General features: G+C 54.2%; 1 protein-coding gene across 1 annotated transcript in view; it reads right to left on the reverse strand.

The window, feature by feature from the left end:
• TCERG1L (transcription elongation regulator 1 like) overlaps positions 1 to 25,182 on the reverse strand; it is a 50,738-nt gene extending 25,556 nt beyond the window's left edge. The window contains exons 1-4 of the mRNA XM_030276907.4: positions 24,791 to 25,182; positions 23,106 to 23,249; positions 21,896 to 22,070; positions 13,616 to 13,774 (exon numbers count right to left, since the gene is read on the reverse strand). Coding sequence (XP_030132767.4) covers positions 13,616 to 13,774; positions 21,896 to 22,070; positions 23,106 to 23,249; positions 24,791 to 25,066 — 754 coding nt within the window. The 5' untranslated portion in view covers positions 25,067 to 25,182. The remainder of the gene's footprint in view (positions 1 to 13,615; positions 13,775 to 21,895; positions 22,071 to 23,105; positions 23,250 to 24,790) is intronic.
• Between the last annotated feature and the right edge of the window lie 448 nt (positions 25,183 to 25,630).

The raw sequence follows: 25,630 nt of genomic DNA on the forward strand, positions 1-25,630 counted from the left end.
GTGACCTGGGGTGGAGCACACGAGGGTTGTTATTGGACACAAAGTACAAAGTACACAAATGCTTGGTAAGTTTAAGGGCTAAAAAAGAGTGTTCTGGTATTTCTAGAATTCCAGAGGTGACTGTGGATTGGAGGGTGGAATCGCAACTTCTCCAGCCACACTGGTTAATCTAAGAGTCTATTAGTTTTCTCTTCTCACAAAGAAGAACACAAAATAATCATTATTTACATTAACAGTGTGTGAGAGCTCCAGTAGAAATATGTAAAAAGATCAGAAGGTTGAAGAATTTTTATGAGAACTTTAAGACTTTCAAAAGAGCTATAAAAGAAAACTTAACACTTTTAAAAATCAGGGCAACAACGAGCTGGAAGGTGAGGGGTGACAGCAGCAGGGATGTTGGTCCCTGGCAAGGCAGAGCAGGGATGGCACAGCCTGGCACTGGCACAGGGGACTTGAGGCTATCATCAGGGCTGGGAGAAGCAGGATTTTGGCACAGAAATGCTTTGGGGTTTTTTTTTTTTTTAGTTTAAAATTGATGGTGTAGAAGCCAAGTCACCCCACTGGATTCCATCAGGCGAATAAATTGCCCTGGAAATGGGTCAGAAAATTAGTGAAGGGTCTTCTGTCTGTGGTGAAATGAAAAAAATAAAAGCATTAATAAAATAAATAAAATAAAAGGCACAGAACTACAGCTGGAGAGGGATTTATGCACAGCTAAATCAGTGTACAGCAGAACAAAACTACGGAGAGCCATCACCGTCTGTTCCGTGGGACATTCCCACCCTGGCAGTGTCCCGGGCCAGGGCCAGGGCTGGAGCAGTGGGGCAGTGGGAGGTGTCCCTGCCCTGGCACTGGAGGGCATTTGAGCCCTCCCAGCCCATTCCATGCTGTGGATCTCCAGCAGATCCCAGCTCCTGCTGGCCCCCAGCCCGCAGCCTCCCCAGCAGAGCAGGATTTTGTTCTGCAGGGTCGTTTGGAGCTCTCATCTCAATCTGCATGGCCATAACCACCTCAGGAGCTGCTGCATGCTGGAGTAAATTGCTTATTGGAGCGGGAAGGGAAGAGGGAGAGGAGAAGTCAGCAAGAATTCCTGAAAATCTGCAGAGTCAGGGCAATGAGCACCTTCTGCAACGAGCTGTGCTGCGTTTCCCTCCCCGCTTTCCCCTCCTTTAACAACCTGGTTGTTTGCAATTTCCACCAAATGAGCAGCGAAACGAGGGAAGGCTTTGAGAGCAAAGTGAACTCCAAACCAATCGACCCCCCCTTAAAGGAGGAGTGTCACATTGAGCATTTCTTACAGCCCTGTCCTGTGCTCTGGGGGTTTGCAATGTCACCTGTAAATCCAGCCAGGGAAACACTCCTGCCCTGAGGGAGGGGACACTGCAGGACGACCTTTGAAGGGCCCCTCAAAACCAAATTATTCCATGATTCCGTGAGAGTGACAGCACCAGCAGAGCCCCACACCCCAAACCTCTGGGTTTAGGGGATGAAATATCCCCAGAGCCCTGTGAAGTGCCCTGCTCCTCTGTGCCAGGGATAATATGGGGAAGGCACAGCTCTGATCACCCTTCAAAGCCCTGCTGCACATTTGGGGCACCTGGGGAGTCCCAGTTTAAAAATCCTGCAGAGGAATCATTTCAGACAGGGTTTATCATCCCCATTTCTTCTCTTTTGGGGAAAATGGTTGCTCAAGGCCCTGTGCCCATCCAACAATCCCTTGCCCAGCCCTGACCTCCTCTGGTGCTGCCCTTGTGATCCCAGGCAGGAATTCTTCCCTTTGTGCCAAATCCCAACATTGGCTTTAGGTGGGAAAAAAGAAGTTCAAAGTGGAACACGAACCCTGTGAGCAGCAGAAGCTAACAGGAAGCATTTCCTTAATTTTAATGAGATTTCTCATCACAAGAGCTGTAGGCATGGCAGAATTGAACCTGACATGCTGAATAACAAAAATAGCAGGATTATTAAACCCCATTCAAGCCCTGCTTAGAAAAGCAAATGATGCAAATCCTCTCATGGCCCTGGGTGCCTGCTGGGCTGAGCCCTGCTCCAGACCCTGCTGGGCTCAGCCCCACAGCTGCAGGCTGGTGTCACTGCAGGACACCTGAAAGCACCACACGAGCTGCTGCTATTGCAAAGGTGAAACAGAGGAAGTTTATTTTCTGACTCCAGCATTTCTACTTTTCCAAAGGTGACAGTGGATTTGAGGGTGAATGTGCCACCTCTCCAATGACATTGGACAAACCACCAGTACATTAAGTTTCTCTGCCTCCATGGAGGAATGTAAAACAATAGATTGTTTACAGAAAGTTGGGTGAGAAAGTTCTCTACAAGAATGTAAACTCAAAAAGCTTTAAAAAATCCCAAGAATCAGGGCGACAGGCTGGGAATGCAGCTCCTGCTGGAAGCTTTCTCCCCCTGCTCTGGTTTGGAAGCTGAGCAGCCAGGGAGGGTTTGGGGGGACTGCTGGGTGCCTGTGCCAGGCCAGGAGCTGGCCTGGACCCCGTGGGGCCCCTCTGGCTCAGGATGTGCTGTGACCCCAGGGTAAAACTCCCCTTTTCTCACTTATTTCTACCTGCCCCGACGTGGAGCTGAAGTGTGAGCCCCTTCCTGCAGAGCCCCAGGGGTGGCTCCTCCTTGGGCTTGCTGCATTCAGGGAGGGACTGCAGAGCCACAGGCAGCAGAATTTAACTGGGGAGCACAAACCATTCCTTTAGGGACACTGCTGGCATTGTTTGGAGTTATGACACGTCACTCTGAGTGACTGAGCTGCTCTGGCAAGGTGGGAATGGCTCTCCTGCAAAGGGATCCCACAGGACACCACAGAGGAACTCAGTGTGGAACAGGGCTGGCAGGAGGGATTTCCTGGGAAGGACAGAATCCCAGCCTGGTTTCTGTTGGAAGGACCTTAAATCCCATCCCACCCTAGCCCTGCCAAGGGCAGGGACACCTCCCACTATCCCAGGCTGCTCCAAGCCCCAAATCCTTCTCCTTTCCCCCTTCCACCATCCCCACACCCTGCATGTGCCAACAGAGCTGCAAGTGCAATAAAATCCATGAAATTCCATTTAGTACTCTGGGGAAGCTCCTGTGGCACACTTTAAAATGGGAAATGTAATTATTTTCCCTTATTTATATTCTGGCCGAGAAGGAAGATTCATTTTAGCTCGTCATATTTCTTTACACTTTAGTGGGGCTTGGCTGAGGAATGGGGGAGTCAGCCAGGAAACACCCAAAGCAAAACGGGGTGCAAACACCCCAACAGCGGGAAAATCTCTGTGGATTTGGTTCCCACCATGCAGGGGGCTGGAGAGGAATAACTGTTTGACTGGAATAATAATAATAAATACCAATAGCAATAATAATTACACCACAAACCCTGAGCTCTCAGCCTCACAGACCCCCCACATCATGCCATGGTGCCCTGGAATTTCTATTCCCTCATAATAAACTCCCTGTCAGGTATTTCTGTATTAATTTTAGTTTCCAGGATGAAGTGTAGCAGCAATTTGAATGACTCACAGGATGTTTTGTGGCACAGGGTTTGCTCAGCTCTCCAACCCCTTAGACAGAATGTCTGGAGCATTCCAGGGTCCCCTTCTATTCCAGGGAATGCTGAGATTATCCTTTCCCTAACACGCCATACTCAGAATTGCACCAGGAGGCAAAAGACCCTGCAGATGCAAATCCTAAAAACGGAGATTAATCCACTGGCATTGTGGAAATTCTTCCTCCATCAGGTTTAGTTTTGTACTGAGTTTACCCCACATCCAGCCCTGATTCAGGCCAAACATTGAGAATATATTAGTTTAGATCCACTCTGTTGCTTCATTTTACAGCATCAAACTCAGTTCCAAAACAGCTGAATAATAAAGTTGAACACATAAATAATAATTTTTAAAAAATCCTTTTATTTTCCCCTTTTATTATCACTAATAAGCAAGACAAAAGCACACAAAGCACCATCACTCCCATCTTTTACAGGGGCCTCAGCAGGATTTGCTGCCTTGCTGCCCTCTCCAAGTCCCCCAGTATTCCTGCTGGGCACCCCCATGCAGCACAAAAGCTGGGCCTGAACATCCCCTGGGAATTATTTTGCATCCCAGCACCGCTCCACTAAGCCTTGGCCACACTGCACAGTTCCTAATGCTTTAATTGCATAAATAAATTTCAGGAGGCAGCAGCAGCAGCCACCAAAACAAGGTGTTCCCACAGCCCTGATTTAAAACTCACGGAATTCTCACAGGAATTCTCATTCATTCATTATCTCCTGGAGAGGGACAAGCAAGGACTCCTGGTGGAATGATCCCATTATCCTTCCAAGGCTTATTCCTTTCTTTCTCTGTGTTTGGGTTTTCCTGCTAAGACTTCTGCTCCATTTACAAGAAATATATCCAGTTTAGCGAGGGCTTTTTAAGCTACACAAATCTCAATGAATCTGGGTGTGTAACAGAAAGAAAAGAGCCCAACCTGCCCCTCAGAGGGACGCAGGGAAAATGAAAACTCCTGTGCCAGAGTGACCCCGAGGGCTGGGGAGATCCCCCTGGCAGGGCTCCGAGCAGGGCAGCTGCTGAGAGCTGACTGCAACACTGCACAGAACTGCACTGCTCCCAGAAAAACCCAGCTCAGAGCCTTAACAAGCACTTCCAGACTCAGTAAATTAACCCTGACTCTCGTGACATTTACCAAGAGCTGGGCACCACGGAGAGGATTTGGGCTGTTTGTCTTTTGTAGCTGCCACTGGGGTATTGATGTTTTTCCTTTTGTCAATGCCCTGCAGTTACATCCCAGGCACTGAGAGCCTCTCCTGGAGCACACCGTGGGAGCAGCTGCTTAGCCACGAGCCTGGCCTAAACAGGACTGGGTTGTGGTTTTTCCTGATGCCCAGCCTGACCCTCAGCTCCTGCCCCTGCTCCCCAGACATCCCAAAGCCTTGGGAATCCCCTGTTGGTACAAAGTGCACTGAGATCCATAAACCCAGCGTGGCCCATCCATGAATTTGCACCAACAAACTCCCCCTGATTGGCTTTGGGTGGTGCAGAAATGTGCAATATCACAGAGCTGTGCCTGACCTCACCCTGCCCGTCCTCCTCCTGCTTGGTAACCTAAAAAGCTGAAGTTTCACACTGAGAGCCATCAGCCCATTTCTGACAGGGTCTGAACTGGGCAGCTCCAGCTCCCAGCAGGGACTGCCCGTGCAGGGAGGAGGGAACTGGTACCATTTCAGTGGTGCTGGGCATTGTTTGAGCCCTGTACCCACTCACCTTCCCTCTGGTGTGCCAACGCAGACAGGGAACCAAAAGGTGATTCTGTGCTGAACGTTAGCCCGGGCAGGCAGCGATCACTTTAATAACTATAAACATTCATTACTTGCTTCGTTACCCAGCATTAGAGCTGGGCACATCATTTACAGCGAGCTCGTGGGAGCCACTCAGCACTGCCAGGCCAGCCCGTGCCAGTGCCAGTGCCACCCACGGGGCACGGCCAGCAGGGCCAGGGGAAGCTCCCTGAGGAGAGCAACGCCACGTTCCTGCCTGAACCCAGAGAGGAACCCCAAACCTGCTCATTGGTGCTCCCTAATGCTGTGGGGCTCTGGGCAGGGAGGGCTGGGCTCGTGTGCAGTGAGAGCTGCATGAGGAGATGCCCAGGGAGAGGATCCCAAAGGCATCCCCAGGGCTCAGCCATGGGAGTGAGCCCAGCAGAGCCTGGCCTGGCAGAGGCAGCAGGAGCCACGCAGAGCCAGAGCTGCAGGGGCTCGCTGCATCGCATGGACTTGCTGCATCGCATGCACTCGCTGCGTTGCATGGGCTTGCTGCATCGCATGCGCTCGCTGCGTTACATGGACTCGCTGTATTGCATGGGCTCGCTGCATCGCATGGACTTGCTGCGTTGCATGGGCTCGCTGCATCGCATGCACTCGCTGCATCGCATGCACTCGCTGCGTTGCATGGGCTCGCTGCATCACATGTGCTCGCTGTGTTACAGGGGCTCGCTGCATTGCATGCCCTCGCTGTGTTGCATGGGCTTGCTGCATTGCATGGGCTCATTGCATTGACTCACTGCATCGCATGGGCTCGCTGCATTGCATGGACTCGCTGCGTTGCATGCCCTCACTGTGTTACATGGGCTCGCTGCATTGCATGCCCTCGCTGCATTGCATGAGCTCGCTGCGTTGCATGCCCTCGCTGCATTGCATGAGCTCGCTGCGTTGCATGAGCTCGCTGCATTGCATGGGCTCACTGAATTGCATGCACTCACTGCATTGCATGTGCTCACCACATTGCATGCGCTCCCTGCATCTCATGCGCTCCCTGCATTGCAGCTGGTAATTAACCCCGTTAACAGAAGGAAGGAGGGCGTTGGGAGCATGCACAGAGGTTGGACGCGTGGCTCAGCCCAGCGCTCCCAGTAAGGAACTGGGAGGGAAGGGGCTGGCCAGGAAACACCTGGGAAAGGCTGGGACACCAAGGGCAGGCTGGACACTGGGGCTGGAGCGCCTGGGGCAGGGGAGGTGTCCCTGCCATGGCCGGGGGCACTGGGTGGGCTCTGGGGTCGCTCCAAGCCAATCCATCCTGGCCTCTGTGGTTCCCTGGGGGCCTTAGGCTGAGCTCAGGGGTTTGGCAGGACTGACTCCAGAGCTCCGCTGCCTTCCCAGGCCTGGAGCCACTCGGGGACAGCCTGTGCTCTGCTGGGAGCAGCAGCAGCTCCCTCCTGTCGGAACTCACAATGTCCCTCAGACATTTTTGGATGCTCTGGGCCCAGGTCAGAAGCATTTGAGACCCTGGCAGGCAGCTGGAAACAGCTGTAATTTTGGGTTTGAACCATGGAATGAGTTACCAACCTTGCAGGAAGAACAAGAAGTCACAAAAGTTTAGATGTTATAGTAGAAGTAGTCACAAAGTAAAGGGAAGAATTTCTGAGTGCTGTACAGGGGGGTTTCTGTTCTGTACATGGGTGTCAGAAGTTTTATGATGGAGGGATTTGGGCCTGCCCTGTCCCCCCTCTTTCTCCTTCCTTACCTCCATGTTCTTGGTGATGTTGGCACTCACAGGTTGGTTTAGAGTAGAAAGGCACCATTTAATATAGGTAATAGGCATTGGGGAAAAACTGTAACATGTAACACGTAATGTACCATATAAAAGATAGAAAAGCACCATTTAATATAGGTAATAGGTATTGGGGAAAAACTTTAAACATGTAACATGTAATGTACCATATAAAAGATAGAAAAGCACCATTTAATATAGGTAATAGGCATTGGGAAAAACTGTACCCATGTAACACGTAATGTACCATATAAAAGCCAGCAGCAGCCCTGGGCAGGGGGAGAAGAAGCAGTCGGGAGTCAGAGAGGATGTCAGGGTGTGTGTGTGCCTCTGCCTGAGCTGTGAGCAAACCACAGCAGGCCCAGGAGAAAATCTTTTAGATAACTTGCAATAAAGTGCCTTGAGACCGAACAACAGACACTGCTGAGCCTTTCTGTGGAAGCACGGCTTGGAGGAGGGAGTTTTCCACCACACAGAGCCCCTGCCCCAGGGTGAGCCCGGCACCCTCCCAGCCCAGGAACCATCTCCAGCTGTGCTCTGAGCCAGCTCAGCCAGCAGCCCTGCCAAGGAGGGACTGACAGACACAGACAGAGCTCGGCACAAACCTGGCACCGAGAGCTGGCCTTGACACACAGCAATAAGGTGCGGAGAGGAAAAAGGCTCAGTCACTTCCCAGCTGTTCTGTGGCAGCCTGAACCACCACATTTAAACCCTTAAATAATGCTGAGAGCCAGGGAACAGGTGGCAAATGGATTCTATGGCAGATGGTGCCTTTTTTAATATTTGTGCTCGCTGCTAATTTACAGAGTCCATAAGCACAGACTCATCTCTTACCTTCTTCACTGCCACCATTAAAAACCTGCATGTGAGGAAAATAAACACCCACTTCTTTATGCAGTAGCTGCAGAGGGGTGTTAGAGATTACCAGACACCCCATTCCTTAATTACTGCAGGTAAGTGCTGGGTTGCAGATTTAATGCATTTAGGGTTCCTTTGAGCCAGATTTCAGAGCCTGAGTAGCAGTGCTGGGAAGTGCAGTTTCCTCCCCCAGCAGAGCCCAGGAAGATGCAGCACAGCGAGGAGCTGCATCTCCTGTTTAGTCTTTATGTTAAACCTGGCACAAAATCCACGCTCACAGCCAGGCTGCCATGAAATATTTAAGGGAACATTTGCCTGGGAGAGGCACAAGCAGCACCACCAGTAGATGCAAAATGAAGAAAGGAAATAAAAGCAATACTAACCCGAAATGGGGCTGCAATTGCATTGCTGGAAGCTTCTCTGCTCACCTCGCTGGGGTGGGAGCAGAGGGCACAGCAATGTGGGGCCAAGGTCCCTCTCACTGCTCAGAGCCTGAGCTGGAGCCTCTCCAGCCACAGATCACTCCACGGACAGGTTCCTCAAGCTTCAATATTTTATTCCATATAAAACAGCATTTTATGCTGCTATTAAACCCAGGGCTTTTATGCTGCTTCTCTCCCATACGTTTATTTCATCATTACAATTTTTCCTAGGCTCAGCACGGTGACAAAACAATCCCCAAGAGCAGCCCTGAGTGCAGAGCCAAGGCCCAGCAGCCTGCAGCAGCCAGCAGCTCCCAGCCTGTGTGCCCAGCCCCGTTCCCAGCTGGGATCCCTCACAGCCTCCTGCTGCACATGGCTTTAAGCTCCTCAGATAGCTCTGCTCCCTCACAGCTTTGCTTCTGATTTTCCTTCCCAAAATGTAAAAAAAAGGGTATTAAAAATGAATTTTTTAAAGTGACCCCTGCATTGTGCGCGCTCATGGTTCCCCGAAATTCCTGGTGATTTGCTTCGAGGGAATTCCAAGGAATTTCCTCTGTGAGGATGGAAAAGCAGCAAAGCCTGGATACTCACCTGCCCTGTGCCCTTCCCACAGCTCCCACCTCGTGTTGGCACCCTGCTATTCCCAAAGCTATTCATTAGGAATTAACTGTATTCATTAGGAATTTACTGCAAGGCTGCAAAACTGACCACAAACAAGGTCAAAAATAGAAATATTCACTCCTAAGATTGAGCAAATCCCTGTGACTGGAGACACAGCACTGCACAAGGCAGGAACAAGACACTGATCTCAAACAAAATCAATTAACAGGGGATAATCAATTAACACACACAGTTCAGCCTTCCAGGCACCAATAAACATGGAGAGTGGAGCTGGAAAAAATGTCATTTTGGAGTTTCTGAGGTCATTGCTACGGTGTGCCCATGGCCTTTCATTAGCTTTAGACAAGGGGAATGTGGGAAGGTCATTAACCCTGGGGTTAATGAGCTGTGACCCCGGGGTCACAGCACCTTAACCCCGGGGTCACAGCTCATTAACCCCGGGGTCACACCTTGTTAACCCCGGGTCACACCTCGTCAACCCTGGGGTCACAGCTCATTAATTCCAGGGTCAGAGTTCATTAACCCCAGGGTCACAGCTCATTAATTCCAGGGTCACAGCTTGTTAACCCCAGGTCACAGCTCATTAACGCCAGGGTCACAGCTCATTAACTCCAGGGTCACAGCTCGTTAACCCCAGGGTCACAGTTCATTGACCCCAGGGTCAGAGCTTGTTAACCCCAGGGTCAGAGCTTGTTAACCCCAGGGTCAGCACTCGTTAACCCCGGGGTCACAGCTCGTTAACCCCAGGGTCACAGCTCATTAACCCCGGGGTCACAGCTCATTAACCCCGGGGTCACAACTCATTGACCCCGGGGTCACAGCTCATTGACCCCAGGGTCAGAGCTCATTAACCCCAGGGTCAGAGCTCATTAACCCCAGGGTCAGAGCTCGTTAACCCAAGGGTCACAACTCGTTGACCCCGGGGTCACAGCTCGTTGACCCCTGGGTCACAGCTCATTAAACCCGGGGTCACTTTTGAGGTGAGAGGATCAGGACAAACTGACCAAACAAACAAACAAACAATGCAGCCTCCCCACCCTGACAGGCACAATTCCTTCCCCTGTCCCCCCTCAATGGGTGCAGTTTAAAGCATCCCCTGCTCCCACCACCCCTGGCCGCAGCACCGCCCCAGACAGCGGCTGTGGGGCACAGCCCACCCAGCACTGAAGGTTTCTGCACTGCTTTTCCTCTGCTCCCACTCCCTTCCAGGCCTTTTTCCAGCTCTGGACCTGCCCAGGACACCACAGAGGGGTCCCTGCCCTGAGGCTGCCCCAGGGCTCCTTCCCACCCCACCAGGGCAGCCGTGCCTCGGCTGGTGTGACAGAACCAGCCCCAACCCTCCATCCTCCTCCAGCCCAGTGCCATGACCCTGCCAAGCTGCGTGGTGGCAGCTCTGCAGAGAGCCCAGCCTTCCCCAGAGCTGGGGGTGGCAGAGAAAAGTGGGGAGCTGGTTCTCGTTGGCTGCTCAGAGCTTGGGCACTCCCAAAAAACTGCTCTCAGTCAGCAGGAGAGAGCCCCAGCTGGGCTGGCCATGGGGAACGGGGTGGGGATCATTGCTGAGGCACTCAGAGTGAGTTTTTGGTGGCCCATCACACGCCAGGCACAGCACAGGGACAGTTTGGGGACACTTCTGCATGGCACAGAGCCCTGGGGGCACAGAGATTCCTGAATGACAGCACCCAGCCATGCCCAGCTCCCACCCACACTCCACTGAGAACACATCTCAAATGTCATCCTACTTCCCAGGTAAACAGGGATTTGTTCCTCCTTTGGTTCCTCCTCTAGAATATTCCTAAATGAGCAAAACTCCTGTTTTCCAGGAGTCAAACAGGCCATTCCATGGGAAGCAGCACCAGCCTTTTCTGCACTACGTACAAAACATTTTCAGTCTTTCCACAGACCCCTGGGGCTGGAAAAGCCCTCCAGGATCACCGAGTCCACCCTGGGCCCCATCTCCACTGTGTCCCCAGCTTTGAGTGCCACCTCCAGGTGACACCTCCAGGGATGGGCATCCAACCCTCCCTGGGCAGTGCCAATCCCTGAGCCCCTTTCCATGGGGAAATTCCTGCTGTGCCCACCCTGAGCCTGCCCTGCCCAGCCTGAGGCCGTTCCCTCTGCTCCTGTCCCTGTTCCTGGAGCAGAGCCCGACCCCCCGGCTGTCCCCCCCTGGCAGGAGCTGTGCAGAGCCACAAGGTCCCCCTGATCCCCCTTTTCCTGCTCCTTCCCTCCTCTGGGCCCATCCCCAGCCCTGCAGGAAGGAATCCCTGGGATCCATCTCTCATTAAACTCTCCCACCAAGGCCACCCCAGAACTGCACCTTCGGCAGAATTCCATCTCCCTGAGCCTTGCTGTGCTGCACTTCAATTACCAAAAAGATGGAAAATGCACCCTCATTTACATTTTTAACTTAATTGGCAGGTAACTGGTCTAAAAATAACCCCAAGCATCCCAGGTGCAATTCCAAACATTGTCCCAAAGGCTCCTGACAGCCAGACCTGCCCAGCCAGGCAGGGCTGCCACCTTCAGAAACGTTTCACTCAACACCCAGAAAAGAGGGGTTTCTCCAGCACACCCAGAAAAGAGGGGTTTCTTCAGCACACCCAGAAATTAGGGATTTCTCCAGGACACCCAGAAAAGAGGGGTTTATCCAGGACACCCAAAAGGAGCGGTTTCTCCAGGACACCCAGAAAAGAGGGATTTCTCCAGCACACCCAGAAATGAGGGGTTTCTCCAGGACAACCACACCTCAGCTCTGGGAAAGGACCTGGGCTGAGCTCTCCCAGAGTTTGTAACTAAAACCACCCAGAGAATTGCTTGGGACTTCACCAAGTGCTGTCCCAGGCTGTGCAGGCACCTTGTGAGCATTTCAGCTCAGCTGGGAACCCTCACCACACCCCTGAGGGTGTTTGTCCTAGACTACAAACCAATTTATCCAATTGCCATCTGTTAGAGGTGTGGCAGTTATCTTCTGTTAATCAGGCAGTTTGCTTTATCTCTTCCACAACCAATCCTCCCCTCGGGGAGATATCTGCTGATAATGAACCACTGAATGTCACTGAGCGACTGATAAAAACTAGAACAGCCCATTGTGAGATGCTCCACCCAGAGGGAGGAGCCAAGCATTTCTACCTGGATATAATCTGGATTTTTGGGACACCAGCACAGCTTTTTCTGCACTGGATTTCCCAGAGGAACAGCTGCCTCTCCCACTGCAGGAAGATCACACCTTTTCTACAGGATCACTGCTCCAACAGAGCCACACCTGCCACTCCAGGGACTGCAGCCACAATTCCCAAACAAACTGCTGCCAACAGCCTGTCCAACAGGGTGTCAGGTTGTATTCTGACTGTCAGTGTTGCTTTGGTTCACCTCATTGTTTATTTTATCTTTTATTTTCAATCACAGAATCCCAGAATCACAGAATAATGAGGTTGGAAGAGACCCCTGAGATCATCAAGTCCAACCTATGCCCTAGCAGCACAACTAGACTATAGCACCAAGTGCCAAGTCCAGTCTTTTCTTAAACATATCCAGAGATGGTGATTCCACCACCTCCCTAGGAAGACAATTCCAGTATTTTATTATTCTTAAAGTGAAAAATTTTTTCCTAATATCCAACCTAAACCTTCCCTGACATAGCTTGAGACTGTGTTTTCTTCCCTAATAAAGAACTGTTATTCCTGCTCCCGTGTTTTTGCCTGAGAGGCCCCCTTAATTTCAAATTTATAACCATTCAGAGAGAGGGGGTTTCCATTTCCATTTCAGGGGCGGCTCCTGCCTTCCTTAGCAGACACCTGGCTTTCCAAACCAAGACAGCGTGCTGCTCTGGCTCAGAGGTTCTCCCACAGAACCCCCTCAGCTGAGGGAGGAACCAGCTCAGCTGCCCCCAAATGTCACAGGCACACACCCATGACAAACACCCTGAACACACAACCCATAGAACACCTCCAAACTGCCCCAGAAATGCCCAATTTACCCCTGGCAGTGCCACCTGTGCCCAGCATCTGTTGGAACCCAGGGCTTCCCTCTGGCTGCCCTGGTAGGTCTGGGACCCTGGCAGGGGTCAGGAACCCCCCTGGACAGAGCCCCCAGAGACACTGGCTGTGATCTCTGTCCATGGAAAAGAGTTTTCAATCTTACAGGATGAATTACCAGCTCTGAGTGTTTGATATCAGTAATAATTAAGTGTGGCACGGGTGCAAAAGTAAAATTTTAGGATTCTAGATAAGGGCTCCAAAGGGGACAAGATGGAGGAAATTGGGTGTGCCTTGTCCTTTTTCTCCTTCTTCATGCCCTCTATGTTTTACTGTGGTGTTGACATTTTTCTGTTGGTTCAGGCTGGGGACACACTGTCCAACGTAGGTGACAGATATTGGCACGTTATTGTAAATCCAGCACAGGTAGTTTGTGGTATTTAATGTTTGTACCATCCCACTGAGGGCAGAGCCCCACACGCTGCCCTGCAGGACAGAGCTGCGGCAGGGCAGCAGAACATGTTAGAGATAAACAGAATAAACAACCTTGAAACAGCACAGACCAATTATGGCTTCTGCTTTGGCAGCGGGGCTGACAGACAGAGACTTTCTACAATCTCAGGATCATTTAAATACCACAGATTCCAACAAGCATCCACCCACACCACCACCCTGTGTGCCCTGAGCAGGGCCTTACCTGGGCAGGGCGAGGCCAGGAGCGGCACTTTGATGGGGGAGAAGCTGAGCAGGTGGCAGGGCTGCAGGCCGGGCGGGCCCTGGGCGGCCTCGGGCTCCAGGCCCAGCAGCGCCAGGCTCTGCGAGCCACCCACGGCTTTAAGGCTGTTCTGGGCACCACCTGTGGACAGAGAGAGAGAAAAGCGTGAGTGGGAGTGGGGGGAGAGCAGCAGGGCTGGGCCGTGGTGTGCTCAGCACTGAGTGTGGACACGGGGTGGAACAAGATGCAGCTCGTCCCGCCCGGCCCTGCGCGTCCCCTCAGAGGGACAGCGGAGCCTGAGCAGGCGTGACCTGGGAAAAATCTGATTATTGCGCTCACTCTGGGCTCCCGAGCTCAGGAAGCACAGAACCACAGACTCATTCACGGTGGGAAAGATCTGCAGGGTCATCAGGTCTAAATCCTGACCAAGCCCCACCCTGTCCCCAGCCCAGAGCTCTGAGTGCCACCTCCAGGTGACACCTCCAGGGATGGGCATCCAACCCTCCCTGGGCAGCACCTGCCCATGGAACCCAGAAATGTCCCAAATAAACCCTTGAGCACCCTTTAGCCCCTGCACCATTCTCTCCCCAGCCTGACAGTGGCAGGGAAGGCCTTCAGAGCTCAATCCTGGCTAATTACGTTAAATAAACAAGAACAGGAGCCGTAAAACTCTTGAGAAGCAGAGCAAATCTGACAAACAGCAGCTGTTCCTCCCTGTCGAGCTCAGCATTCCAAAATGAAGCATTCAGCAGCTTCTTGTGGCACCCAGCAAGGCTCTGGGCCCGGGTGCCACCCCTGCAGCACTGGGGACACCCCAGATGATCCCCTCGTGTCCTAGGCCCTCCCTCACCCTGGGGTTCCCTCCCTATGCATCAGGGATCCCGTGAACCCAAATCAGGGTTGGAGGGACCCCAAATCCCACCCAGTGCCCCCCTGCCATGGCAGGGACAGCTCCCACTGTCCCAGCTGCTCCAGCCCCAGTGTCCAGCCTGGCCTTGGGCACTGCCAGGGATCCAGGGGCAGCCACAGCTGCTCTGGGCACCTGTGCCAGGGCCTGCCCACCCTGCCAGGGAACAATTCCCAATTCCCAAAATCCCATCTAAATCTCCCCACTATCAGCTTAAACCCATTCCCTGTGTCCTGTCCCTCCATCCCTTGTCCCCAGTCCCTCTGCTGCTCTCCTGGAGCCCCTCCAGGCCCTGCCAGGGCTCTGAGCTCTCCCTGGAGCTGCTCCTCTCCAAGTGAACCCCCACAACTCTCCCAGCTTTGTTCCAGCCCTTTACAAACAATTATTTCCCAACAAAACAAGCCCTGCATTAGCAAAGCAGAAGTTTAACATTTTCAGTGTCACCAAAACAAGTCCATTATTTCCACAGTCATTATTCCTCCATGCCAAGGAACACCTGCAGATGCACTAAGAAACAGGCACACAGGCCAAACAAACCCCACAAATATTTAAGTTTTGATCATTTAGCAATGGATAGATGAAAACAGATTTATCTGCCAGACCAACAGTGGAAATTAAAAAGCAAAAAATAAAAAACCATCAGCATCCAAGCAATCCAAGTGCTAAATACAAGCTATCTCTTCTTTCACCTGGGAAGTGGAGCAATCCTTCAGTGAGGTCAAACACCTGCCCTCCAAGAGCCTGAGCTCATTCCAATTCCAGCTGCCTGCTGCTGGGAGAAGCCCACAGAACATCTCCTGCAGCTCCTGTGAAAGCTAATGCTGCCTGCAAACACCGCTTTGCTGCGCCTTCCTGCAGGGCACACGAGCAGAAAGGTTGTTTACTTCTCATTTCGTTCTTTTCTTCTGGAGAGGAGGATGTGATTTCCCCAAAGAGGGCAGGAAACAGGAGAAGGACGTGAGCCCGGGCAGGCTCCCGAGCTGGGCTGCCTCATTAAACTTGCATCAATCCCCTCATCAAAGTTTCATGCTCGGCTGAGAGAGAACTTTGGGTGGTTTCCCCTCCTTTGATGAAGTTCTCTGTCCTTCTCCCCTGGATTAGGAGAGGAATTCCACAGAGGAAGGGCCATGGCTGGGAGTGCAGGGCTGGGGGGAGCACGGGTAGGGGTCAGCAGGGTCCTGCCGTGCCTCAGCTCAGCAGATCCCCTGGTTTTGGGGCTCAGCAGCATCCCCTGGGGCTCAGCAGCATCCCCTGGCTTTTGGGGTTCAGCAGCATCCCCCTGGCTCTTGGGGCTCAGCAGCATCCCCTGGTTCTTGGGAGGTGACCCCAAGATTGTAAAGTTTTTTTCTCCAGCCCCACAGCCAAAGAAGGAGTCTGAAATGTGCAGGGTCGGCTTCTCAAGGTTGTTTCTTTTCTCTTATCTCTAACGTGCTTTCCCAAGGAGCTGGGTCTGTCCAGCAGGACAATCTGCACAGACTCCCCCACCTTGGGGTGGTGCCACCATTTTATACCAAAAACTACCTGTGCCATGTTTACAATAACGTGCCAATATCTGTCATTTATGTTGGACAGCGTGTCTGTACCTTCAACCAACAGAAAAGTGTCACCATCACAGCAAGACATGGAGGGCAAGGAGAAGGAGAAGAAGGTCAGGACATGCCCAAATTCCTCCATCTTGACCCCCTGAATCCCTTATTTTAAAACCCCAAATTTCTACTTTTCCAACCTGTGTTAGTTCAAATATCAAATCCCACTCAAACCCTTGTGGTTTGTAATTCCTCACACAGAGTTGGCAGCTTTTTTCATGGACTAAAATCAAAGCCACAGCTGTTTTTGACTTTGTGCCAGGGTCTGGAGGCAGCCAGGGCAGCCAGAGGGGTGTGCTGGTTCCCACCCCTGCCCATCCCCTCAAACACAACCCAGCTCTGCCAAAGGCACTGCCAGCTGGGCCAGGGCTCCCCGAGAGCTGGGGGCTCCCACCTGAGGAGTTCTCCTCACAAACAAACCAGATCTTGCTGTGAGTTTTGTTCAAAAAGCACTTGAAAGAATTTTAGAGTTCCCACTAATCACCCCCCACTCACAGGGGGAATTTAGAAAGCCAAATGCCACGAAAAGAGGAGTCAAACACCATCACTGATTCTGCAATGAGGGGGAAATGCAGGATTTTTCCCAGCAATGGTGTTTTCCCCAGCTCTGTTTTTGCCAGGTCATGGTACCCCCTGGCAGTGAGGCACAAACTTCTCTGAATCCCAGAGTCACTGAGGCTGGAAAACCCTCCAGGATCACCAAGCTGTGCCCCATCCCCACCCTGTCCCCCGCCCAGAGCTCTGGGTGCCACCTCCAGGAGTCCCTGGGCACCTCCAGGGATGGGATCCAACCCTCCCTGGGCACTCCTGTTCCCAAAACCATCAGCACACCTGGCACCAGTCCTGCTGCACCAGCAGCTCCCCGTGCTGGGCCTGCCTCCAGCCCAGTCGATGCCTTTAAGCAGAATTTTCTGTATTTTTAAGAAGCATTCTCTGCATCTTTAAGCTCTGATGTCATTAAGCAGAATTTTCTGTATTTTTAAAAAGGATTCTCTTCATCTTTAAGCTCTGGTGTCTTTAAGCAGAATTTTCTGTATTTTTAAAAAGGATTCTCTGCATCTTTAAGCTCTGATGTCTTTAAGCAGAATTTTCTGTATTTTTAAGTTGGATTCTCTGCATTTTCAAGCTCCAGGACTTCAAGCAGAATTCGCTGTCCCTTCCTTTGACCTCAGCTGCAGATGGAGGCCAATGGTGCCACTGTCACCCTCAGCCCCTTCTGGGTGCAGACAGATGTTGCCAGGTGTGCCAGACAGCTGCTGCTCAGTTTGCTGAAACTTCTGTGCTTTACAGCCCCAAAAGGGCCCAGGCAGGCACAGGGAGAGGTGGAAGGATTCTGCAGGAGGGAGGTGATGGGTACAGGACACAAGGGGCTGAGGACATCCCAGTGCACAATTTGGATTTGTGCAAACTTTCACCTCCTGTGGAACAAAAGTCTCCTACTAAACCTGACCCTGAGCCTGTGTTTAGAGTTCCTAAAACACTCTGAACAACCTGATACCCCTGCAGGAGGGAACAAACATATCCCAGAGGAAAGGACACAAACACAGGGATATCCCAGAGCAAAGGGAACACACACAGGGAACACACACAGGGATATCCCTGCAGTGGGAACACACACAGGGATATCCCTGCAATGGGAGCACACACAGGGATGTCCCTGCAATGGGAACACACACAGGGATATCCCTGCAAAGACAAACACGGGGATATCCCTGCACAGGGGACACACACAGGGGACACACACAGGGATATCCCTGCAGTGGGAACACACACAGGGATGTCCATGCAATGGGAACACACACAGGGAACACACACAGGGATATCCCAGAGCAAAGGGAACACACCCAGGGATATCCCTGCAATGGGAACACACACAGGGATATCCCTGCAATGGGAACACACACAGGGATATCCCTGCAATGGGAACACACACAGGGATATCCCTGCAGTGGGAACACACACAGGGATGTCCATGCAATGGGAACACACACAGGGATATCCCTGCAGTGGGAACACACACAGGGATGTCCATGCAATGGGAACACACACAGGGATATCCCTGCAGTGGGAACACACACAGGGATGTCCATGCAATGGGAACACACACAGGGATATCCCTGCAGTGGGAACACACACAGGGATGTCCATGCAATGGGAACACACACAGGGATATCCCTGCAGTGGGAACACACACAGGGATGTCCATGCAATGGGAACACACACAGGGAACACACACAGGGATATCCCTGCAGTGGGAACACACACAGGGATGTCCATGCAATGGGAACACACACAGGGATATCCCTGCACAGGGAGCACACACAGGGATATCCCTGCACAGGGAACACACACAGGGATATCCCTGCTAAGACAAACACACCACTAGTCCTGGAACTGGATACAAATCAACCCAGGGATGTCCCCCTTCCCTGATGTCCCCCCTTCCCTGATGTCCCCCCTTCCCTGATGTCCCTGCTTCCCAAGGGGGAGAGCAGCTCCCAGCAGTGCCACTGCAGCCCCCAGTGATTCCCAGGAACAGCCCCCTGACTTCCCTGCTCAGGTGCAGTAAATAGAAATCCCTGGCTGCTCACAACCAGCCCTGCAAGCCCCCCGGGCTGGATTTATTCACACGGAGCTTTCGGGGTCAGGTGGGATGATGTTATAGAAAGGTCAGAACAGCAGCCTTGCCCATAAAGACATGGCTCGTGGGTTTATTTCTGTAATTGAAGTGGGAGAACAAACTTCACTCAAAGTTTCTCTTGTTTTGGGGGATAATGGGAAAAGCACCAAAAAAACCATAAACTTAATGAGCAAAACAAAAACTTTGTGAAGCCTGTGGTTAAAGCCAAGCATTCCCAGACCTAATAAAGCACTTGGCTGGCAGTGCTTGAATGCTCCACAAACAAAGAGAGGCTTGATGGCTTTTCAGGGACATGAACGAGGTCCTGCTGTGCTATTCTCTGTTTCCAAACAGGGAGCCCAAGCACGAGCACTTAAATACAAGATAATCCAATTTGGGAAGCCAAAACCCCAGTGCTTGTAAATGGAGATGTGCTTCAAACACAGAGCTCGTGCTTAGGAGGTCAGGGGTCCTGGGTGGTGTCTTTCAGGAGAAAACAGGACCCAAATGGAACAGAGAGCAGCCCCGTTTCATTCGGAGTCTGTAAGCTGTGTTGGGATGTGTGTCTGCATGCCAGTGCCAGTGCTGACAGTGCCTTGGCTCTGTAAAGGGCACTGCCATCCGGAGAAAGGAAAGACATGAAGGAGAAGGATGAAAATGTGACCTCCTTGGGGTGCCCCACTCGGCATCCTCATCTCCACGCAGGAGACACGTGGATCCAGATCAGCTGTAAGGCCCATTCCAGCCCCAGCCATTCCACAATTCCATGAAAACCTTCCCAGATACAGGCAGAAGAACCCCGCTCGGCCAGGGAGCACTGGTGGCGATGGCCCTGAGTGCCAGGAGTGCCAAACAGGCCCGGCACACCCCCAGATGACACCCGTGACTGTCCTGTACCACAGGGCTCCAGCTTCCACCTAACGGGCGGGTGGAACCCCTCCACAGGGTCCTGCCACCCCACCCAGCTCACAGGGATGTGCAGGACACCCAGCTGGCACAGACACAGGTGGCACGGGGCACCTGGGCAGCCCTGACCTCACCTCAGAGCGCAGGAGACAGAAACGTGAATCCTTCCTCCTTTCCTTTCCTTTCCTTTCCTTTCCTTTCCTTTCCTTTCCTTTCCTTTCCTTTCCTTTCCTTTCCTTTCCTTTCCTTTCCTTTCCTTTCCTTTCCTTTCCTTTCCTTTCCTTTCCTTTCCTTTCCTTTCCTTTCCTTTCCTTTCCTTTCCTTTCCTTTCCTTTCCTTTCCTTTCCTTTCCTTTCCTTTCCTTTCCTTTCCTTTCCTTTCCTTTCCTTTCCTTTCCTTTCCTTTCCTTTCCTTTCCTTTCCTTTCCTTTCCTTTCCTTTCCTTTCCTTTCCTTTCCTTTCCTTTCCTTTCCTTTCCTTTCCTTTCCTCCCAGAAACACCAAGGGTCTTTCTGCAGAACCAGTCAGTGCTGCCTCCTCCCAGAGCAGACCTGAGCCGGGCACCGTTGCCAGGGGCACAGGGCACCCTTCTCCTTAGAAACACCCATCACAGGGCACCCTTCTCCTCAGGAACACCCAGCACAGGGCACACTTGTGGCTGTGGCACCCCTGGATCCCTGGCAGTGCCCAAGGCCAGGCTGGACACTGGGGCTGGAGCAGCTGGGACAGTGGGAGGTGTCCCTGCCATGGCAGGGGGCCGCTGGGTGGGATTTGGGTCCCTCCCAACCCAAAACCATCCCAGGATTCTGTGATCCTCTTATTTACAGAGGTGCCTGGGGGGATTTGAGCTCCTCCCTGCCCTTCTCCTGCCCCAGGGAGCTGAGCTGGCAGCCAGCACTGCCCAGGGGGAGGAAACCCGTCCCCTCCCGGGGCTCCCTGCAGCCCACAGGCGTGGCACCAGGCTGGCAGTGCCCCTGTTCCGCCTGGCACTGCCCCTGAGCTGCTCCCAGGAGCACTCCTGACTCATGCCTGCCACTCTGTGCCTGGTAAAATACGCCTGTGCACGTTTAAAATACTGGAATATTTAAAACATGGAAGTCTTTTAATGGTGCAGAAACAGGAGGGGCTGTGGTTCCCCTGCCCGGACCCCCTCCCTCAGCAGCACACCCAGCCTGTGATTTCCCAGGCACGCAGCTGCTTTTATGTGTAATAAATACCAATAAATCCTCTAATCGACAGAAATTAATTAATACCAGGGTTTCCCCACAGCACTGACTCCTCCAGCTGAGCCCCAGGCAGCTCTGCTACAACACCAACATACAGACCCAGCTTGAAGGGGCCAACATGTACCAGGGCACTCCCTGCTAATTGATCAGGCTGGTAACGAGCCCAGGAGCGAGGGTCTCCCCCAGCACCTCAGCACTGATGCAAACACGATGTCCTGGGTGCTGCACAGCTCCCAAATACAAACTGCTTTTGGGGACAGCCCCTGGCAAGGGAGCTCTGCTCTCAGCCCCAGGGGCAGCACCTTTGCCCTGAGGAAGGCAGAACAGCTTGGTGCAAGCCAGCAGTTCTATAACTTCCACTTTAGGAGTGTATTTAGGGGCTGAAGCGTCAGAGACACTTTTCTCCTCAGCCTCCAATAAAACTGCTATTTTAATTTACTCCTGCAGCCACAAAACAGAGATTGAGCCCTGCTGGAACGCACGGTCTGCTCTTGTCCAAGGATGAACGCTCTTTTCCAGGTGTAAATCTTATTTACCTAAAGCATCACAGAATATTTACACAGTTAATATCTATAACTTTTCCTTCTTCTGTTCAGTTATGCCGATGAATGGAATTTCTGTCACAAATGACTGTGCCATAAGGAGATGATGGATCCAGTGCTCCTCCCTGCTGCTGCTGTCTGCACAGACCCCAGCAAGGCCAGCAGAACCATCCCACACGGGCCGTGCCACAGAACCACCGAGGCACTGAGGCTGCCGGTGGTTTTCGTGTGAGAAATGAACTCGGTGTGTGGGGAGTGGCTGGTCCCTTCCTGGCAGAGGCACCGAGCAGCCCAGAGCAGCCTGGCACGATCTGCTGCCATCACACGGGTCCCTTCTCCCTCTCAGAGGGCGAGCTGTGCCTGCCCATCGAGGCTCTGCAGCTGAGTGTGAGCAAATCTTTGCTTTGGGCTGTGCATTAAGGGAAAACCACCGAGAAACAGGCAAGGACTTAATGAGTGCTGTAATTATTTCCTGACCTGGGAGCAGCTGAGGGGCCAGGAGCAGCGTGGGCAGCGGTCTGGAGGCAGCAGCTGGCCTGGCCACGGCCAGGGCCACTCGATTGCTGAGCAGCAGAGGCTTCTCAGCCCCCTGCAGCAGCTCCTCGGGCTGGACCCAGGCCGAGTCCAGGGCAAAAGCGCTGTTCAGGTAGATCTGCCAACAGAAAGAAAGAAAAACGTTACAGTCCAAGTCCCAGACTCAGAAATACAAGTGAGAACGAGTCTTTAACTCGGTATTTCAACAGGCAGAGCCTCAGTTTGGACAAACTGCCCAAACCAGGCGGGTTTCTGCTGCCTCGGGGCTGAGGCTGAAGCGAGCACTTAAAAATGAACTGAACAGGACTGATGGGTGCTGCAGCTGCACGGGAGGAAAGGAGTCCCTGGAGGAAAGGAGTCCCTGGAGATAAGGGGTCCCTGGAGACAAGGAGTCCCTGGAGGAAAGGGGTCCCTGCCTGGGCTGGCACAGCCACTCCGTGTCCTGTCCTGACACAGCCACCCCGAGTGGCCCCACGGGCACCAGGGACTGCAGCCACCTCCCCAGCCAGGGGGGACACGGGGCTGAGGGACAGGGGGACAGCACAAAACCAGCTGAGGGACAGGGGGAACAAAGATACAAAACGAGCTGGGGGACAGAGCACAAAATCACCTGAGGGACAGAGGGACAGAGCACTAAACCAGCTGAGGGACAGAGGGACAGAGCACAAAACCAGCTCAGGTACAGCGGCACACAGCCAGGTGTTCAGCACTCAGCTGGCAAAGGGGCAGATGTGGGGAACAGGGGTGGGACGGGGACACAGGACCCCGGGGGCCACCCTGGCACCAGGGATGTGGCAGTGCCCATGGTGACACTGCCAGGACTCGTCTGTGGCACCCCTTTGGGACAAACAGTGGGAAAACCAGGGAGAAAGGGAAGATGGAAAAGCCCCGATCACATCTGGGAGGAAAACGAGGACATTCTACTCAAAGGAATAAACGTTAAGGACATTTTAGTCCTATTAAAACTTGGGAACAGTGAAGCTGCAACTGCTGCTCCATCACCTGCCTCTTCCAGCATCCCAACCTTCCTCCTCCTCAGGGTTCTCCTGACAAACAGCGACCTCCCACAGCCCTAAACCCACAGCCCTCTTCAGCTCCGGTACTCCAAAAATAAAAGCCCCCGGAACCCTCAGCACGCCAGGCTCGCACTTACTTTGCAGCTGGGCAGCCTTTTATCCATCCAGCCCTTCCCGGCGGGCGGCACCGCGGCTGAGAACGCGGGCGGGAGCACCGGCACGAATTCCACGCTGGAAGAAGGGGAAAATCCTACGACCGGGGAATGAGCTCCAAATATCCACTTCGGAGGGGTCGGAAAAAAACCAAACACACACAAGAAGAGGAGGAGTTAGAAGGATTTTACGCTGAGTAAAGATGCTTTCCACGATTTCCTAATTACGGCAAACGGGCTCCCGCAGCAGAAGCATCTCTGCAGGTTCGTGGAGCGCTCTCCCGCCGGGGAATAATTGATGTTCCCGTTCCATCAGAGCAGCACCGACTGTTTGCTCGCGAACCACAAGAGACGCTCGAGCTCGAACAGGCTGGAAATCATCGCACGCACTCGAGCGGACGCCACGGCGCTCGCGGCTCGCCTTTATTTTCACTTCTCTCTACCAAAAATCATAAAGCCGAGGCCAAGCCGAGCACACGGCTGCGACCCCTCCGCTGAGAGGGGCGAGCACCCGGCGGAGGGCTGAGGCTGCCAGAGCCTCACGGCAGCAATTAATAATTGAAATATTCATCAGGGAAAGCCCTGGCGCGACACGCTGCTTCCAGTGACACGGCTCAAAACTTTCGTCTTTATAAATATCCACGGAACGCTCGGCGGCGATGCCGCCCCGGCTGCCGGGAGCATCTGCGGAAAGCGCATCCCGCAGCCGGCGGGGAGCCCGAGCCGAGGGACCCCCGGCAGCCGAGGGACCCCCGGCAGCCGAGGGACCCCCAGCCCCTCCGGCAGCCCCTCTCCTCCCGGAGAAATCCCCGCCGCACCTTTCCAGAGCCGCGGGATGCGCCGCGCTCCGGCACACCGGGACCGCCGCCGGCGAGCGAACCCGCGGGGAGCGGGGCTGGGGAGGGGGTGCGGGGCTGGGAAAGGGGATGCGGGGCTGAGAAAGGGGGTGCGGGGCTGGGAAAGGGGGTGCGGGGCTGAGAAAGGGGGTGCCGGGCTGGGAAAGGGGATGCAGGGCTGGGAAAGGGGGTGCGGGGCTGGGAAAAGGGGTGCGGGGCTGGGAAAAGGGGTGCGGGGCTGGGAAAGGGGGTGCGGGGCTGGGAAAGAGAGGGATGCAGCGCCCCGAGGGAGTGGGATGAACAACCCAGGGAGGGGGGGATGAAAAACCCAGGAAGGGGGGATGCAGCGCCCCGAAGGAGTGGGATGAAAAAGCCAGGAAGGGGGGATGCAGACCTTGGGAAGGGGGTGATGAAAAAGCCAGGAAGGGGGGTACGCACAGCTTGGGAAGGGGGGATGCAGACCTTGGGAAGAGGGTGATGAAAAACCCAGGAAGGGGGTGATGAAAAAGCCAGGAAGGGGGGTACGCACAGCTTGGGAAGGGGGGATGCAGAGCTTAGGAAGAGGGGTGGTGCACAGCCCGAGGAAGGGAGCTGTAGAAGCCGGGAAAAGAGGGATGCAGCGCCCGGGAAAGGGGGGATGCGGAGCTCGGCAAGCGGAGGATGCGGAGCTCGGAGAAGGAGGATGCGGAGCTCGGAAAAGGAGGATGCGGAGCCCGGGGAGCCCCCGCCGCCCCGCGGAGTCCGTTCCGCCGCCTCCCCCGCCGCGGGCGGAGGTCTCGGTGCCGGGGCCGGCTCCGGGAAAGTTGTGTCCCCGCACGGCGGCTCCGCCCTTACCTGGCCGTGCAGGAGCGGCTCGGCGGCCGCGGGCAGCAGCGGCAGCAGCGGCGGGGGCTCGGCGGGGCCGCGCCAGCCCGGCCCGGGCCGCAGCAGCGCGGGGGGCGGCGGCAGCAGCAGCGGCGGCGGCGGCGGAGGGGGAGCCCCGGAGGCGGCAGCGCCCACCCGGAGCAGCCCCGCGGCCGCGGGCAGCACCCAGGCCCAGGGCGGGGCGGGGGGCTCGGCGGGCGGCGGCCACAGCAGCGGCGGCGGGCGCGGGGCGGCGGCCGGGAGCATCCTGCATGGCCCGGGCCGGGGCCGGGGCCGGGAGCGCCGAGCTCCGCTCGCCTCCGCCGCCCGGAGCAACTCCGAGCCCGCCGCACCGCGGGCAGGCTCCGCCCGGCACGGGGCCAGCGGGGCGGGGGCGCGGAGGGGCCGCCCCGCGGAGGGGAGGGACGGAGGGACGGAGGGACGGATGGATGGAGGGATGGATGGAGGGGTGGATGGAGGGATGGAGGGATGGTGGGATGGATGGAGGGGTGGATGGAGGGATGGTGGGATGGAGGGATGGATGGATGGATGGAGGGATGGATGGAGGGATGGATGGATGGAGCTCGGTGCAGCCCCCGCTGGGAGCGCGGGTTCGGTGCAGCAGCCAGCGGAATTTTGGGGTCATCCCAGCGGCCGCACGTGCGGGAGGCAGCCCCTGCCCGCGTTCACCCCCGACACCCACACGTTCCCGGAGATCTCTCGCCGCTAAAATCCCCCAGACTTCCCAATACCTCCGAGCCTCGGAGGTCCTCAAGCTCCTCGCCATCCCCAGAAGCCTCAGCCCCCAAACCTTCCCCAGCCCCCCGGTCT

This window comes from Taeniopygia guttata, chromosome 6 (assembly GCF_048771995.1).
Source record: "Taeniopygia guttata chromosome 6, bTaeGut7.mat, whole genome shotgun sequence".
NCBI lineage: Eukaryota > Metazoa > Chordata > Aves > Passeriformes > Estrildidae > Taeniopygia > Taeniopygia guttata.